Source organism: Panthera uncia (genome assembly GCF_023721935.1).
Source record: "Panthera uncia isolate 11264 chromosome A1 unlocalized genomic scaffold, Puncia_PCG_1.0 HiC_scaffold_17, whole genome shotgun sequence".
Lineage (NCBI taxonomy): Eukaryota > Metazoa > Chordata > Mammalia > Carnivora > Felidae > Panthera > Panthera uncia.
Window position 1 is genome coordinate 58,549,016 of NW_026057577.1, and position 19,333 is coordinate 58,568,348.

At 34.9% G+C, this 19,333-nt stretch overlaps 1 protein-coding gene across 2 annotated transcripts in view; it reads left to right on the forward strand.

Moving 5' to 3' along the window:
* Positions 1 to 1,543: 1,543 nt before the first annotated feature.
* Positions 1,544 to 19,333, forward strand: part of TENT2 (terminal nucleotidyltransferase 2) — a 66,773-nt gene continuing 48,983 nt past the window's right edge. Inside the window, exons 1-4 of one of the 2 annotated variants that reach the window (XM_049648575.1) lie at positions 1,544 to 2,406; positions 3,012 to 3,185; positions 3,616 to 3,705; positions 6,204 to 6,441. In XM_049648575.1, the coding sequence (XP_049504532.1) occupies positions 3,049 to 3,185; positions 3,616 to 3,705; positions 6,204 to 6,441 (465 nt within the window). In that variant the 5' untranslated portion in view covers positions 1,544 to 2,406; positions 3,012 to 3,048. The remainder of the gene's footprint in view (positions 2,407 to 3,011; positions 3,186 to 3,615; positions 3,706 to 6,203; positions 6,442 to 19,333) is intronic. The other variant, XM_049648576.1, reaches the window with a different exon arrangement.

Here is a 19,333-nt window from a genome sequence, read left to right on the forward strand (position 1 = left end):
ACCTGCTGAAGGGAGTTGATGAACTCTTGTTTTCTGGAGGTAACACCTTGTCTCTGGTTCAGATGAGAGAGTCGGGCACTTGGGATGAGATCTGATGGGACCCCACGACTCTTATTCACAATCCATTATAAATCTTGGCCTAGTGAATCTCATTCATTATCTGTGTACATCCTTGGAACTTTAGTCTTGCAAAATTGAAAAAAAGCAAGGAACAAAGTGTGTATGAGTGATTTATTAGTTTCTTCACAGATCTTTCTCTTTTTCTATCCTGTTTTTTCCACCAGTTTTTCCAACCATCTGGTCTCAATACCCAGAGGCAGCTATTATTTCTTTTAGATGCTTAAGTGTTATTTTCCTCTCTTATTCTTCAAAAACTTCTATGGCTTGTTTTTAAAATTGACATCTACTGAAAATTCAGCACCTTAATGTAGCCTCCCTTATCATTAAATTGTACTGTATATTAACATGTAAATATATAGCATATTTTAATAATATACGTAATCTTTAAATAAATATATGAAATAGATATGTAATATGTTACAATTTTGTTTAGATTGATATTTTTAATGTTTGTGTTATTGTGAGAACCAAATAGATAATGATTATATATCCTTTTTTATATGACTTTTTGAGTGTGTGTGTGTGTGTTTAGGTAATTTCTTTTTAACTTGTTACTTTTTTGTTTGTGTGATTATTTTTGCTCCTCTCTGTGGTCAAATACATCAGGTAAACTGCCAGTAAAGTTCTAAGTTTTTTTCTCCTTGGGTCTCTTCTTGAAACCCTTCATCCTCTTGCTCTAATTTAAGCTGGTAGCTTTCCTTCACCACTGTTCCGGGGAATTACTTTGTCTCTGCCCTACAGCAGGTCTCCCTTTTCCTAGATCCCAGGTTTTTTGTTTTGTTTTATTTTTTTGATACGTGACATGTCTGAACATGTTTTTATTCTCCCTTGCAGTGATAGTATGGCTCGGTATAGAATTATAGCTTGAGAGCATTTCCTGCAGAGACTTGAAGGCACTAACTTCATTGTCTTATAGTTTCCTCTGTTGCTATTGAGGATTTTAAAGTCATTTTGATTGTCAGCTCTTTATTTATAACATTTTCCTCTTCTGAAATATAAGTTTCTTTTTCCTTATGTTCTGAAATCTTACCATAATATACCTTGGTACATACATTTTTTAAGGTGTGCTTTGTGCTCATTAGGTCCTTTAAATCTCAGGATTGGTTTTTTTCAGTCCTGGACATTTTATTGTTTTGTTTATTTGATAATTTCCTTCTGTGTGTTTTCTCTCTTCTACAGGAACTTCTGTTATGTTGGATGATGGACCATATAGTTTGATTCTCTTATATTTTTTTCTCTTATTGTTCTGCCTCCTTTCTGCCTTTACTAGTTTTTCCTTTTTATTCTAAGAGATTTCCTCAGTGTTCTTTTAACTTTCTACTCAGTGTTTCTGCTTTTAATTTTATAATTTCAAAGAGCCTTTTCTGCTTTTTAAACAGTATATTGTTTTCTGGTGTTTTTTTGCTTTAATTAATTAATTAATTAATATATTTATTTTGCTCTTGGAATTGTTTTTGTTTATTCCTAGATCTTTTTTCTCTTATGGTGATCCTTGAATGTTTATTTTAAGTGAGAGTTTCTAGAAATCAAATTGGAAGCTCTGTGTGCATGGGTGGGCAGTTTAGTAGTAGACTTTACTGTAGTTTGCTAGCAGGCTTAACTTTTTCTTCGTGGAAAACTGTTACTATATTATAGGTTCTCTGGTTACCATGTCATTTGGTTTCTTTCCCAGTACCATAAATGGGTTTTCTGATTGCCTGCATTGGGAGGGTGGGCTGGGGATCCTATTTTCACTTTGTTGATTTTACTTAATACTTGATTTGTTTGTTACTTTGCCCTCCTCTTTGTAAGTTTGTAGCCTTTGGGATCAGTCATTGCAAAGTATAAATCTCTCCTGCCTGGGTCAGTGAATGGTTCTGATTGCTTTGTACAATAGTTCCCCTGCTTATTCACACAGGAGACATACTAAGACCCCCAGGGAATGTCTAAAACTGTGGGTAGTACCGAACCCTATATATACTACGTTTTTTCCTGTATATACGTACCTTCGATAAAGTTTATAAATTAAGTACAACAATTAATAATAAAATAGAACAATTATATTACTGTATACTGCAATAAAAGTTTTGTAAATGTTGTCTCTTGGAATATCTTAATTATATTGTATTCTTTGATGATGTAGATGATAACATACACATATGATAATATGAAGTGAGGTGAATGGTGTGTGTATTATGACATAGTGTTAGGCTACTATTGACCTGATGATATGTCAGGAGGAGGATCATCTGCTTCTGGGCCATGGTTGACCACAGATAACTGAAACCACAGAAAGTGAAATTGTGGGTAAGGGGGGACTGTTATGTATGTTTTCCCCATTGCTGTGGAACAGGCTCTCTTTTAAGTGACGTCCTTTATATAAATTATTTAGACTTTGAAGGAAATCTCAGAATTTTATAGGTATTAGGCAGTACGGATTCCTTCCTTTGTTTGAGTTGATCTGTAAGAAGATGTGTAAGATCTATATCCTAAGAATCAGGTTGTCATATTATGGTTTATACCTTTGAATAAATTCAACTGCGTATAAATGTAAGAATCTGTATGGCTTCATTAAATGTCTGTCCTGAGTGGTGTCTTTTTTATTATCAAAGTATGTGGTGATAACTTGATTTCTGAAAGATCTGTTGAAATTATCAAATAAACACATCAGAAATTAGAAATTTGCATTTTTTTAATTATTTGCATGATATTCTTAATCTAGATTTAAAATTCATTATTAACAAGTTTTTTGTTACCTGTAGTGGGACTTAAGAGATCTGGTAAAACTTTTGAAATAACTTTGTAAGTAAAATTCATAACTTGGTAAATAATTGTTTTAAATAATAGATATTAGTTATTACTGAGTTCAATATTTTCAAGATATAATAATTTGTCTTTTAAAACTATCCTAGGTAGAAGAATACATGTTCACTTTTAGTGAACAAGAGCATGTTCCCAAACTCAATTTTGGGTCGCCCGCCTTTCACCCCAAACCATCAACAACATAATAATTTCTTCGCCCTGTCACCAACTCTTTATTCACACCAGCAGCTTATAGATGCACAGTTCAACTTTCAGAATACAGAGTAAGTATGGTGTTATTTTGGCCCATATCATTTGTAAATTTTGTTTTCTAATTGAGGACATTTTTATATGTTTATATGTTTCATTTTTATATGAAATGTTTCAAGTTAAAAAAACTGTCATTGTTGGGGTGTTTGGGTGGCTCATTTGGTTGAGTAACCGGCTCTTGATATTGGCTCAGGTCATGATCCTGTCGTGGGATTGAGTTGCTACGTTGGGCTCCATGCTGAGCATGGAGTCTGCTTAAGATTCTCTCTCTCTCCCTCTGTCCCCTACCCCACTCGTGCTCACTTGCGCTGTCTCTAAAACAATAATAAAAAAGGTCATTGTATTGTTTTTTCTGATCAGTGAAATATTTAGTTTTTTATGAAATTGCTTTTTTGTTTAAGGGAAAAATGTTTATTACTATTGTTCTTTATGTGTTTTTGGTAGTTTGTCAAGAGCGGTGTCATTACAGCAGTTGACATATGGAAATGTCAGTCCAATACAGACCTCAACTTCTCCGTTATTTCGAGGAAGGAAGTAAGTACTTCTTAATTATTTTAAAAGAAAAGTTTGCATTTCTCTGAACTGTAGCTGAGTGTTTCTTGTATTAAGATTGTGTGGACATTATGCCCTAAATTTTATTTTCTGAAACCTGTGAAGTCATTCCTGTGACAAAATTTTGAAACTTTTATATTAAATTTAAAAAATTTTAGGGATACTTTTGTTGATTTATTACTGCCATTGCAAATTTTAGATGGAATGAAGCCACATTTTTCAGAAGACTACTTTTAATTGAGATTTTAACTAAATTAGATTGTTTTCTGAATTAGTTTGCTGGGGCTGCCATATCAAAGTACAACTGATTGGGTGGCTTGCACAGAAATTTATTTTCTCACAATCCTGGAGGCTCGAAGTCCAAGATCAAGGTGTTGGCAGGTTTGTTTTCTTCTGAGACCTCCCTCCTTGGCGTGTAGATGGCTGCCTTCTCTGTGTCCTACACAGGCATCTCTGTGTTTTCTGTGTCCTAATCTCTACTTCTAAGGACAATAGTCATATTGGATTAGGGCCTACTTTTAATGACACCATTTTAAGTTCTTTAAAGGCTGGATGTTCAAAACAGTTAAATTTTGAGGTACTGCTCAACCATTAGAATTTTGAGGGGACACAGTTCAGCCCATAATATCTTCTTTCTAGTAAAATTCACTATTCAATTTATCTAAATCTTACACACCTAAGGTTCTGTAATAAATATTATTATAGTAAAAATTTCTGCATGTTTAAAGCTTTCTATAGAGAAGTCAGAGTCAACTAATTTTAACCAATTAGAAGAAATTGATGTACCACAAAGTAATTATAATAGAATTTTAGAGATGATTATTATAATAAGGTTTGGCAGTATTTGCAAGATATAGCTGTTGAATGCCTATATAAACATTCCATAAATTTATGTCCAATTAAAAATAACACTAGCTAAGAATTATTGATCATTCACGTAGTAGCATTGTTCTGTGGAGTTTACAAATGATTTAAGTTTCACAAAACTTTATGAGATGAGTACTGTTATCCCTCTTCTGTTGAGGAAGATGAAACAGAGGTTGAGCAACTAGTTATTCAGGTAGAAGCACACTTAGGATTTGAACCCAGGTAGTCTGGCTCTAGATCTTGTGCTTCAGAGCACTGTGAGTTGTTCTTCAAAGTTATCATTGTGGAAGGCTTTATAATGATGCCACAAGTATTGGCTTTAATTGAGATTTTAATTTTTTTGAAATTGCCTGGATAGCCAGTTTGTGAATCACAAATGAAAACAAATTCCATTGGCTCATAGTTGTACTTTAAAAACTAAAATTGACATTCTCAAGAGAAGCAGCATATAAAGCTAAATCACTTTTATGTTAGCAGATATTAAATATACTCTTAGGTTTTTAGTGCTGTACACTTTTACTTGTGAATAGGAGTTCTACTTATTTTTGGGGTCAAGGAGAGAGGAGTTGGTGTAATCCTACTGGGGTATTACATTAAAAAACCTTCGGATGGCCGTGACCCATAGAATTTGAGAGCTTTAAAGTAATTGGATCATTTACCATGGCCGAAAGTATTGTCTGTATGAACAAACTTAATATATCATTGAAGTAAATTTCTTTTTTTAGACAAATAATTATTTTCATTCTGGCTTTTATTTTGAAAAATTTTATGCCTCCAGAAAAATTTAAAGAATAGTACAGTGAACATCTGTATGCTGTTTACCTAGGTTCATTAAAGTTTTGCTTCATTTGATTTTTTTTGCCTCTTTCTCTTTATTCCTACTTTTTTTTTTCCTGAACCATGATGAAAAAATTGTAGACGTCATTTCACTGTACATCAGTGCTTTCCTGCTAAGAACAGGGATCTTTTCCTATATAACCAAAATACATTAGTCATGCCCAAGAAATTTAACATTAATACAATACTGTTATCTGAAATGCAGTTAGTTTTCATATTTCTTTAGTTGTTCAGTGTCTTTATAGCTTTTTAATATGATCTTTCCAACTGATGAACCGGAATGTAGGTGGACTTAAAGACCCTTTTTAACTATGTAACACTCAGTTCACTTAATTTTATTCTCATTCTTTAGAATTTGGGTTTTATTGTCAGTGTTTCTATGAATGGAAGTTTTCCTCCAAAGTTTTAACTGCTGAGATAAAATATTGGGATAGTTCTGCAGGAGACTAACCCTGATATATATAGTGTATAGGTTTAAAAATATATACGTATATATTCTATAAATTATATATATGCATATATATACATACACATGTATGTACATATATACACACACCCACATACGTACACACACATTATCAGTATGCATTTTTCCTAAGGTGTTTTTCTAAGGCTTCTCTTGTGCTCAAAATGAATATTTTAAGATTCATATAGAACTAATAATGTGGCCTTGCTGAAAGAGTCAATATTGGCATTTGTTATTTTTATAGTTTTAATTGTTTTCTGTCATTAGAAAGTTATATCTTTAATTACTAAGGTATATTGCTTGTTTTCAGGAGATTAAGCGATGAAAAAAACCTTCCTCTTGACGGTAAACGGCAGCGTTTCCATTCACCCCACCAAGAGCCAACTCTAGTTAACCACATAGTGCCTTTATCAGGTGAAAGAAGATACTCAATGCCGCCATTGTTTCATACACACTATGTACCAGATATAGTCAGATGTGTTCCACCTTTTCGAGAAATACCATTTTTAGAACCTAGAGAAATCACACTGCCTGAGGCCAAAGATAAGGTAATAATAATATAGATTTTAGTTTTACTTTTTGGAAAGTTGATATAAATAATGTATTAAAAACATCAGAAATATCTAATGTTTTGGATTAAATAGAATGTGTCTTTTTTTGCACTGTTTAAACTGTTCAACTTAGTTTTCTGTCTAAATTTGATTTTTTGATTTTTGTTAGCTTTTCTTTTATGGAAGTGTAGCTTTCATATCAGGAAATCAGATTTTCTCTGATTCATAAAAATCTGGATTAGAACTCAAAACATTTGATTTCTTAGTTTAGAGAACTCTACTGTTACTTATTTTTATTTTAGAGAAACACATTTTCATATGGTTATTATAAATGTCAAAAAGCATTTCCTTTTGGGAGGTTTGTGTTTGTCATGAAGTTTTTGAATGTCAAAAATAGCGAATCCAGGAGTCATGGAGAAATTGATACAATCAGAGTGATATGATGCAGAAAGATCTATCAGAAACATTTGTAAAAAGCATTTCCAATAAATGAAATAAAGCTGTTTAATAATTCTTGGAAAATGACATTATCAGCATTGGGGAACAATGAGTTATTTAACACTAATATTAGAAGCATATTTGCCCCCTACCCCCAAATAATTTTAGGTAATTTAGAAGAGTTTACAATGTAAATATCTGTGTTCTCTTGGCTTGTCTGTGGATTACATTTTGCTGTTTTTACATTTTCAAAGCTGCTCCACTTTTAAGAAATACTGACATCTGTAGGCTAAGGAGAATGATCCTGAAGGGAGTATAGTGACTTTGTTTTACTCATCTGTGGGTTCCTGGCAACCAGCATAGGTCTAGAATGTTGTAAATGTATAGAAAATGTTGGATCAAAAAAGGAGCACTTGGGGGGCGCCTGGGTGGCGCAGTCGGTTAAGCGTCCGACTTCAGCCAGGTCACGATCTCGCGGTCCGTGAGTTCGAGCCCCGCGTCAGGCTCTGGGCTGATGGCTCGGAGCCTGGAGCCTGTTTCCGATTCTGTGTCTCCCTCTCTCTCTGCCCCTCCCCCGTTCATGCTCTGTCTCTCTCTGTCCCAAAAATAAATAAAAAACGTTGAAAAAAAAAAAAAAAAAGGAGCACTTGGTTCATTCTTTAGTTGTGCTGCTTTTTATTCCGTCATCATTCTTTCATTGTATCATAAAATTCACTCTTTTTAAGTATACAGTTCAGTTTTTAGTATATTCACACAGTTGTACAGTGATCACCACTCTCTAATTCTAGTATGCTTTCATCGTCCCCGGACGAAACATGAACCCAGTACCAGTCCCTTCCCCATCCCTGACCTTCCTCTCCCTTACCACCTGCCCCCCTTGGTTGCCACCAGTTGATTTTTTTATCTCTATGGATTTGCTTATTCTAGACATTCATATAAGTGGAATCATACATTATGTGGTCTTGCTTTTTTAACTTAGTGTATTTTCAAGGTTCATCCATGTCATAGAATGTGTCAGTTCTTTGTCTCTTTTTATAACTGAATAATATTCTGCTGTATAGATACACCATTGTATTTTGTTTATGCATTCATCATTTGCTCAGCTTTGGGGCTGTTTCTTCTCTTTGGCTATTCTGAATAATGCTGCTATGAAAATCTGTGTACAGGTTTGTATGGACATGTTTCTATTTCTTTTGGGTGTGTATGCCTAGTAGTGAAATTGGTGGGTTAGGTGCTAATTCTATGTATACCTTTTTGAGAGCTGCCAGTGTTTTCTAAAGTGGCTGCACCATTTTACATTCTCACCACCAATGTATGAGTGTTCCAATTTATCTCCATCCTTGTCAACACTTGTTATTGTCTGACTTTTTGATTATAGCCATCCTAGTTGGTAAGAAATGGTATCTCATTGTGATTTTGATTTGCATTTCTCTAATAACTAATGATGTTGGTCATCTTTTCATTTGTGTATTCAGATCTTTTGCCCATTTTTTAATTGGAGTATTTATTTTTTATTGTTGAGTTGTAAGAGTTCTTTGTATATTTTGAATATTAGACCATTATATATGATTTGCAAGTATATTCTCCCATTCCTGATTTGTATTTTTCCTTTCTTGATGGTGTCCTTTGAAGCACAAAAGCTTTTCATTGTAACCAAGTCCAATTTATCTTTTTCTTTGGTTGCTTGAGCTTTTGGTGTCATATATAAAACCATTGCCTGATCCAAGGTCTCAAAGATTAATGTCTATGTGCTATTCTAAGAGTTTTATAGTTTTAGCTCTTAGATTTAGGTCTTTGATCCATTTTGAGTTTTAATATGATATGAAGTAGGGGTCCAACTTCATTCTTTTGCTGTTAGTCCAGTTGTCCCAGCACTATTTATTAAATAGATTCTATCATTCTTCTGTTAATATGAAGTAGAAAAGCAATTAGGTAAAACGAGTGGGAGGGAGGATGAGGCAAAGTAAAATGGGAAAAGACTAACTTGAGAAGTTTTGGTACTGTTTCTCTCCTCTCTCCATTCTTTGTCCTTTCTTTGCTTTCTCATTTTAAAGAAACTCTTACAATGCTATAATGTAAAAGCCTATGGTATAAATCAAATCTGACAAATTCTTTTAGTGAATATATAAGAATCTTTTACTATGAGTTTTATGTATACAGACTCATTTTCTATGGAATTTATAAATATTGAATCTTTCTATCTTTTTGTATGTATTTATATAGTCATAATAGGTAACTATTGGAACTAACTAAATAACTGCTAGTTCTGCATGTGGACGAGGTATATGTTGAGTGTCAGTAAATTTAATAACATAATTTACATTAGTCAGTATATATCATTTAGTGAAGTATGGTTCCATATCAGTAACTTTTTCTGTGTGTAGTAGCATGGAAAAAGATCTCTTATATCTCATGTTTTTGGAGTAAGCATTTGTTTCAGAAAGGTAAAGATATATTTTGTTAAGCAAATTTTTTTGAGTGCTACTCTCTACCTGCCTAGTTGTGGGAGAAAGAAGGCAAGCAATTAGTTTTGTGTTCATCCTTTAAGAGAACACTTTTAAAGAAAACTAACACTTATTGATGCCTTTTCTAGGCATTCATATGTTATATCATTTAGTCTTTTCAGCAACCCCATGACATGGATATTATCCTAATCTTAGGCTCAGAAAGCTAAATAACTTGTTCAAGGTCACAGCTAGTAACTGACACAACCAAGATTTGACCTTTGTCTCTAATAATACAAAGAGGAGGAATTTAAGATGTTTAAAATCAGGGGTAGGGAGATGACATTCTTAGAATTGACTATAACACCAGGTGATCTGTGAAAGTAATAGCTAATATTTAGTGGCTTTCTTTGCCAGCAGTGTGCTCAGTGGTTTCTATCATTTACCTCTGTTTATCTCTGCTACAGTATGAAGTGAATGGGAAGTCCAGTGTGAAAAAAATGGAGTAGTGGTTTGGGGTCTTGAGTGCCCAGTGGAATGCCATTGAAGGTTTTTTGAGTAGAGAAATAGCACAGATTGACATTTTGGGGAAGATGGTTCTTGTGGTATAGTGGAGTTGAGCTTGGAATAAGGAGGGCCTGGAAGATGGGTGATTACCTTTAAAGCTATTAAATTCATTTGATGAGAGGCATGGAAGCTTTCAATTATGGCATATGGTAGTGGGAAAGATGTGAAAGACCACGCATAAGGCAAATTGGTAGAATGTGTGGAATCACTGAATATAGGGGAGAGAGGGGGAGGCTTTGATGTCTCCACTGCTTTGATTTTGGACTACTAACAGAGATAAGAAACCTAGATGTGAGGCGTATAAATTAGTTGAGGAACCAGTCATTTGTTTTGTTTGATTTTTTTTAAATGTTTATTTTTGAGAGAGAGTGATCAGAGCACAAGTGGGGGAGGAGCAGGGGGGGGGGACACAATCTGAAGCAGGCTCCAAGATCCGAGCTGTCAGCACAGAGCTCAATGTGGGACTTAAACCCATGATCTGCGAGATCATGACCTGAGCTGAATTTGGACACTTAACGGACTGATCCACCCAGGTGCTCCACAAGAATTTTTGGAAGTATGGGAATATCTGTAATTTTTGGGAAACTTCATCTTCTGCAGATTACACACTAAGAATATAGGTCTATGGAAAAATAGGACTGGAGCATATTATTTGAAATCTAAACATTTTTGTAACCAGAATGCTATCAAGAGTAATAATTGATACCTTGGGAAATAACTTGGTCATACCAGATAGGCGGCTTAGTATGACTGGATGCTGCTGCAGGGGATATTAAAAATATACAAAATAGAGTTGAGATATTGGCTTGTGGAGGGCACTGAGACAAGGCAGTTAAAAGTGGAGCTCTGAGTCAGTGAGGCTGCTACAAGTAGACACAGAAGGAAATATACCAGCAAAGAGCTGTTTGAGGCTGGGGAGATGTTTTATTGAGTGGGAACCCTCAATATAGTAGGAACGCAAACAAACAGGTGGGGGCTTATTTTTAGTTGTGTTAGATCCATAAGGACTCTTACCTGTGCAACAGCCAACCTCAGGGATTCTTTTTCTTTCTCGTGAAGGTTATGATTCTGAGACTTCACTGTATGAATTTGAGTAAAGGTAGATGTAAGGAAGTTATTGTAGTGTTCTGTTCTAGGTGAAAGGGAATTATACCTTGAATTATGAAGTGCTTGTAGAGCACTTCACATTAGGAAGAGAAATTGATGGATTTAAGCTTTATTTGGGAATTCGAATTTATAGGATTTGGTGATGGATTATATTAGGTCATCCAGGCCTACTTTCACAAGGAGTGTCTTGTTCATTTTAGAATGTCTAACACTCCTGGCTTTCAACTCACTAGATACCACTAATCCCATTATGAGAAACAAAAAAGTCTACAGACATTGCCGTCTCACCTTGGGGTAGAATTGCTCCTGGTTGAGAACCACTGAATTAGATAGAGAAGAAGATACTGAGAATTTCAGGCTTCTACATGGATTCATGGTGGTATCATTGACTGAGATGGAACAAAATGGAAGAGTAGCAATATTTATGTGTGTGTGTGTGTGTGCTTAGTAGGGATTGGAGGATAAACAGGAGCCTCATCAATTCTGTGGACATTTGTCTTTAATGTGTATTTGAAACATCACATTAGATATTAAAGATGATAGTTTAATATTATAGATCTGGAATTCAGAGGAAAGGTATTGACTAGAAATGTACATTTGGTAATCATTGGCATATAGATGGTAATTGTGAAACCAAGAGTGTGGATGTGATTGTTCAGGGAGAGAAGAGAGCCTGGATTCAAGACTGAAAGAGGTTGAGGAAAGGATGGGAAAACAGAAATGGAAATTAAAACTATATACAACTGTTTTGGGGAGTTTGGCTGTGAAGTGGAGGAGCTAAAGATTTGAAGTTGTAGCAAAGGATTTTTTAAATTTTTAAATTTTTATTTGAACCATATATAAATGTTTAGGGGAAAGATTTAGTGGAGAGAGGGGAAATTGACTATTCTGCCAGGAAAAGAACAATCATGAATAAGATTCCTCAGAAGATAGGAAGGGCATGGATCTTGCTTATGGGTGGAGTGATTGGCTTTAGGTAAGAGAAAAGCTTTCTGGAACTGGAGGAAAGGAGGGGAGGATAGGTGTAGATAATAAGGAAGTTTGTAGATATGATATGGAGACATTAATGTGGAGTTCCCATAGTTGAGTGGCTTCTTCCTGTTTTCTTTATGAATTATTATGCAAGGGCATATGTTAAGAGTGAGGAGAATGAAGTGGGATATCCAGGGTTTGAGAATAGTGGAGAGGGTTTGAAATAAAATTGACTGAGGGCAGGACATCAAGCTGTGACCAGAGAAATAAAATAGAGAAAGACCAGTTGCTGGCTGGTGTTAGACGATTCGCTTAAGATTGGTAATAATGAATTTATTATAATAATAATGAGTCATCAACTGGTTCAGTTAGCTCCAAGGAGAGGTTTTGTTAGTTAGTTTTAATTTCTTTGAAAATTCATATTCTGTGTTTTGAGACCTGAAGATGTAAGTTTTTGAAAATGAATACCCTTTGAGTTCACATTTTTCCTCCATTTTAAAATCTCTTGTCAGTTTTTTTCAAGTTGCTATATTAACAGAATTCTTTAAAATATCTGAATTACCTTTCTGAATTAACATTTATTTCACTCTAGCTTTTAGGTGAATATATGGTTGCCTGGACAAAAAAGAGGCTGTAGAGGAATCAAGAGTTAACCAAGCTCCTGAATTCTATTATAACTGTTCTTTGGAAATTCTGATTAGTTTGAAGATACTATGTGAGTTGAAGTAATTGATTTTGAATTTTTAGTTGAGATGAGGTTAGGCTGAGGTTTTCTTGGTACTGATTATAAAATAAAAAAGATGATTGTGAATTAATTATTCAAGGTATCTTTTATAATGTTTAATTTTGGAAAGGAGAAAATATGGTGGATCCTCTTGTCACCTTTGGAGGAACAGTTTAGGGACAGTTATCTTACAGATCTCTTAGAGGCTCCATGTTTAAAAAAAAATTTTTTTTTTAAATTTCAGTATTTCACTTTGTTTAGAAACATTAAAAAAGGGGATAAAGTATTTGTAAAGTGTTGGCTCACTGAATTTTAAATACACTTGGCCACTGAACAACACAGTGGTTAGGGGTGCTGGCCTCCTATACTGTCGAAATCCTTGTATAACTTTTGACACCACCAAAACTTCACTGCTAATAGCCTGTTGACTGGAAGCCTTACCAATAACATAAACAGTCAGTTAACATACAGTTTGTATGTTGAATGTATCATATACTGTATTCTTAAAATAGGATGGAGAAAAAATGTTGAAATCGTAGGGAAGAGAAAATACATTTATAGTACTATACTGTATTTATCGAAAAAAATCTGAGTATAAGGATACCTGTGCAGTTCAAACCTGTGTTATTCAAAGGTCAACTGTAGTTAAAATGCGTGTATGCCCACAACTCCTGCTAATCTTTTATTTCAGCTTTTTTGAGATATGATTGACAAATAAAAATTGTATATATTTAAGGTGTAACTATAATGTCTGTAAATTGTGATTTACCATAATCAACCTAATATCCATCACCTCCCATAGTTACCACACTTTTTTTGTGGTGAGAACAACTAAGATACAGTCTATTAGCACATTTCAAGTATATAATACATGATTATTAAAAAAATTTTTTTAAGTGTTTGCTTTTGAGAGAGAGAGAGAAAGACTGAGTTTGAGCGGGGAAGAGGCAGAGAGAGAGGGAGACACAGAACTCAATGTGAGCTCCAGGTTCTGTGCTGTTAGCACAGAGCCCAACGTGGGGCTTGAACTCACAAACTGTGAGATCATAACCTGAGCCGAAGTCAGATACTTAACTGACTGAGCCACCCAGTCGCCCGCACAATACATTATTATTAATTAAAGTCACCATATTATAAATTATGTCTCTAGAACTTAGTCATCTTATAACTGGAAGTTTGTATGCTTTCATCAACATCACCCCATTTCCTCCATACCCCCAGCTCCTGATAATCACTGTTCTACTCTCTGCTTATTAATTTGACTTTTTTAGATTTCGCATAAAAGAGATCATTCAGTGTTTTCTTTTTATGTTTAGTTTATTTCATTTACTATATTGTCTTCCAGGTTTATCCATGTTGCAAATGGCAGAATTTCCTTCTTTTTTTAAGGCCAAATGATATTCCATGGTGTATGTATGTGTGTGTGTATGTATATGTATGTATACGTATGTGTGTATGTATGTTTATATACCACATTTTCTTTATCCATTCGTCGGTTGACATTTAGGTTGTTTTCTTATCTTGGCTACTGTTTAATGCTACAGTGAACATGGAAGTGCAGATATCTCTTTGAGATACTGGTTTTATTTCCTTTGAATGTATACCCAGAAGTGGAATTGCTGGATCATATGGTAGTTCCATTTTTTAATTTTTTAAAGTTTATTTATTTATTTTTAAGAGAGAGTGAGTGCTAGTGGGGGAGAAGCAGAGAGAGAGAATCCCAAGCAGGCTCTGCATGCTGTCAGCGCAGAGCCTAACACAGGGCCATGAACCCACAAATTGTGAGGTCATGACCTGAGCCAAAACCAAGAGCCAGACTCCCAACCAGCTGAGCCACCCGGGTGCCCCATATTTTTAATTTTTTGAGGAGTCTCCATACTGCTTTCCAGTGTGGTTGTACCAATTTACATTCTCACAGACAGTATGTGTTTCCTTTCCTCTGCATCCTTGCTGACACTTGTTACCTTTGACTTTGATAATGGTCTTTTAACAAGTGTGAGAGGATATCTCATTGTGGCTTTGATTTGCATCTCCCTGATGATTAGTAATGTTGAACATCTTTTCATGTATCTGTTGACATTTGTGTGTCATTGGAAAATGTTTGTTCAGGTCCTTTGCCTGTTTTTAAATTGGATTATTGATTAATTGATTGCTATTGAGTCATAGGAGTTTCTTTATATTTTGGATATTAACCCCTTATTTGGTATATCATTTGCAAATAATTTTCTCCCATTCTGTAGATTGCTTTTTCATTTTGTTGACTGTTTCTTTTGCTGTGCAAAAACTTCTTAGTTTGATGTAGTCCCACTTGATTTTAGCTTTAGTTACCTGTGATTTTGGTGTCAAGTCCAAAAAATCATTGCAAGACCGTTGTCAGGGAGCTTTTTTACACTCTTCTTTGCTAAGGAGTTTTACTGTTTCAGATCTTACAGTTAAATCTTTAATCCATTTTGACTTGGCTTTTGTGTATGGTGTAAGATAGGGGTCCATTTTCATTCTTTTGCACGTAGATATCCAGTTTGCCCAACATTGTTGAAGAGTACCCTTTTTCCATTGTGAAGTCTTGGTACCTTTGTTCAAGGTACCAGATAGGTTTATTTCTGTGCTCTCTAGTGTGGTCTGTGTGTCTGTTTTTTATGCCAGTACCATAGTATTTTGATTACTATAGCTTTGTAATATAATTTGAAATCAGGAAGTGTGATGCTTCCAGCTTTTTTGTTCTTGCTCAAGATTGTTGTAGCTATTCTGGGTCATTTGGGTTCCATAGGAATTTTACCAATGTCTTTTCTATTTCTGTGAAAAATGCCATTTGAGTTTTGATAGGGATTGCATTAAATCTATAGATCATTTTGGGTACTGTGAACTTCTTAGCAATTTTAATTCTTCCAATCTGCAAATATGGGATGTCTTTCTATTTATTTGTTGTCTTCGGTTTCTTTTGTCAATATTTTATAGTCTTCATTGTGAAGATCTTTTGCCTCCTTGGTTAAACTTATTCCTAGGGCCCTATCTTTGTAATGTATGTGTCAGAAAAGTTTTGAAAGCTACTGAGATGTAAATTTATGTAGAAAATCTAGGCCAGGACTCAGCAGAAGAGGTCCTCAAGTGAAAACTTGTTTTATTTTGTTATTTCCAAGTTCAGTAATAATATATGCCTAAAAGCAGTCAAACTTAAGGGAAAGAAATCAGTAATTCAGACTGCCTAATCATTGTGCCAGTTGATAAATTAAGAAGACTACATTTTGTCCACACACAAAAACATAGTAATTTAACCTGCTAACAAGGAGTCTGTTATTTTTGACATGACATTTTCCTGATTCTATTTTATTTTAGTTAAATTTTTTTTTTCTTTTTAATTTATTTTTGGGACAGAGAGAGACATAGCATGAACGGGGGAGGGGCAGAGAGAGGGAGACACAGAATCGGAAACAGGCTCCAGGCTCCGAGCCATCAGCCCAGAGCCTGACGCGGGGCTCGAACTCACGGACCGTGAGATCGTGACCTGGCTGAAGTCGGACGCTTAACCGACTGCGCCACCCAGGCGCCCCTTATTTTAGTTAATTTTAAGAGAAAGGGAATTCAGCATCAGTAATGAATTTAAACTTTTATTACTTATCTAACTTTATTCAGTAATTAATACCAACTTTTTCTTTTTTGTTTTAAAGTTTATTTTTTGAGAGAGAAGGAAAGAGCCCGTTTGTGTGCACATGCATGTGTGCACGAGTGTGAGAGGAACAGAGAGAGAGAGAGAAAATCTCAAGCAGGGTGACCCCCTGTGTGGGGTTCAGTCTTAAGAACTGTGAGATCATGCCCAGAGCCAAAACCAAGAGTTGGAAACTTACCTGACTGAGCCACCCAGCTGTCCCAGTACTGTATTGTAAGATTATGGCAGTCTTTGTGTCTGAGGGGAGAGAGCCTGAGAGAGCTTGAGAAATTGCCTGTTTTGTTGAAATGTTTATGAACTAATAACTAATGTTTTCTGTACCATACTTAATTTTATTTCCCTTGCCTTGATAGCTCATTACCGACTTGTGCTTGTTGTTTCAAATAGCAATTATGTTTAGTCAAAAGCCTGTCACCATTTTCATATATTATAGTATGTGGTCAGGTCTTGGTAATCCCAGCTGGTAGTTTTTTTTTGCTTTCTTTTACCTGGGGACCCAGTGAACAGGGGCAGATATAGAAGCTGCTGAGGATGACATTAGGCTTTATTTATTGACACACTTAAAATTTTTTCTGAATCCCAATCTATACTTGTCCTTGATGGCTTGTGTTGACCTAAGACAGTGATAACTTGTAATTTGTTTGAGCCTGACTTTGAGGACGGGTTATAGTATTTTTTTAGGAAAAATGAACATTTATATTTGGAAGAAACAATAATATTTTAAACGGTATGTATATAAATCTTTTTACAGTTTTGAACATATATAACATTTACTTATAGTAAAAAATAGATATCTTTTACTATTATTATTACTTTGAAGTTAAAGCAGTAGATCTTGGCAGGCAGCCTAAACGGGTAGTATTGTAGAGATTTAAATAACTTTAAGAATAGGGGGGCCTGGGTGGCTCAGTTGGTTAAGCGGCCGACTTAAGCCTAGGTCATGATCTCGCTGTTCCCGAGTTACAGCCCCACGTTGGGCTCTGTGCTGACAGCTCAGATCTTGGATCCTGTTTCAGATTCCCTGCCCTCTCTCTGTCCCTACCCCACTCATGCTCTCTCTCAAAAATAAATAAACATTAAAAAAATTTAAATAACTGTAAAGAATAATCTATTTTACGGATACTTTGTTGTAATTATTTTTTTAAACTAACGATAAGGAAACAAAAGCAATTATTATATTTTTGAAGTTTGTTTTGAGAGAGAGAGAGAGACAGTGTGAGTGGGGGGAGTGGCAGCGATAGAGGGAGAGAGAGAATCCTAAGCAGGCTCCACACTGCCCGCACAAAGCCCGATGTGGAGCTTGAACTCATAAAACCACGAGATCATGACCTGAGCCGAGACCAAGAGTCAGACTCTTAACTCACTGAGCCACTCAGGTGCCTGAGTGAAGCAAAAGCAATTAAAGAAAGTTCCTGAAGTGCCATTATTAATAGTCACCTTGGTGTTACGTATATGATCTGAATATTTGATGCTTGATATTCATCAGCTGAGGAGAATTCATATCCTACCTCCCTCCCTGCTCCCCTGAATTATTGAACCGTCTTCTGAAATATTTCTCTAAATTTAAGTAGAAGTCTTACTTTAGCATATATGTGTATTAATTTTGAGTTTTGTCGCATTTTTACTCTATATTCTGTATGGTGTTTGTTCTAAGATACAAAAACATAATTTGATAATGAGAATCCCTAAGTAAATAATTAGATAGTAAGGAAAATTCTTTTGTATAGAAACCTATTAGATCTCCATTATAACAGTACTTGAAAGAGAAGAAATGTTTCCATGAGTGTAAAAAAGGGAAGGGAGCTAGTATATAGTATTATATTTTTCATATAATCATAAATTTTTTCATATGTGAATGTTTCTATATGAACACGATCATTCAGATGAAAGAATTTTTATATATAAAATTTCATTTGAGCATTGTTATAAAGAAATTTGTAACTTTTTGTTATCCAACAAATGTAATTATATGTAGGATAGTACCTGCTATCAGTTCTAGGATTGTGTTGATCTGCCTAACTGATTCTGTAGATCAGGGGATTGGCAAAACTTTTCTATAAGGGCCAAATAGTAAATATTTTAGACGTGTGGGCTATGTGGGGCCTCTGTTAAATTTTTTTTCTTTCTTTTTGAAGCAATCCTTAAAAAATGTAAAAATTATTTTATGTTACTGGCCTGTAAAACAGTTCAGAGACGGTTATTTGGCTTACAGGTTATAGTTTGCCAATCCTACAGATGAATTAAACTTAATCATTCAAGTGTCATTTAAAATTTTAGGGGCGCCGGGGTGCCTCAGTCGGTTAAGCGTCCAACTTTGGCTCAGGTCATGGACTTACATGAACTCGCGGTTTGTGAGTTCGAGCCCTGCATCGGGCCCCGTGCTGACAGCTTGGAGCTCGGAGCCCGGAGCCTGCCTCTCTCTCTACCCTTCCCCTGCTCATGCTCTATCTCTCTCTGTCTCTCAAAAATAAATAAATGTTAAAAAAAAATTAAAAAATATTTATATTAACCACTTTACTGGAAACCTTTTTCAAATCTTTTATAAACTTGGATGCTTTTTATTATGGAAAATATCAAATACATACAAAAATAGAATATGGTATCACAGATCCTTGTATCACCAAACTTTAAAAACTACCAACATACTGCCAGTTTTATTTCATCTATACCTCTCTCCCTCATTAGTTTGAGTCATTATATAATGACATAATATTCACAAATATTTTCAATATTTTTTGTTATCTTTTTTATCCTTTTGCCAATGCCATACTATCTTGTAAGTCTTGAAGGCAGGTAATGCAGATCCTCCAAATTTTGTCTTCTTCTTCTTTGTGTGTGTGTATTGTTTTTTTGCCTTTCAAATAAAATTTAAAGTTATTTTCTTAGTTTCTAGAAACAAGCCTGCTAGGTCTGGTCTTGTCTCTTTTCTTTCTTTCTTTCTTTCTTTCTTTCTTTCTTTCTTTCTTTCTTTCT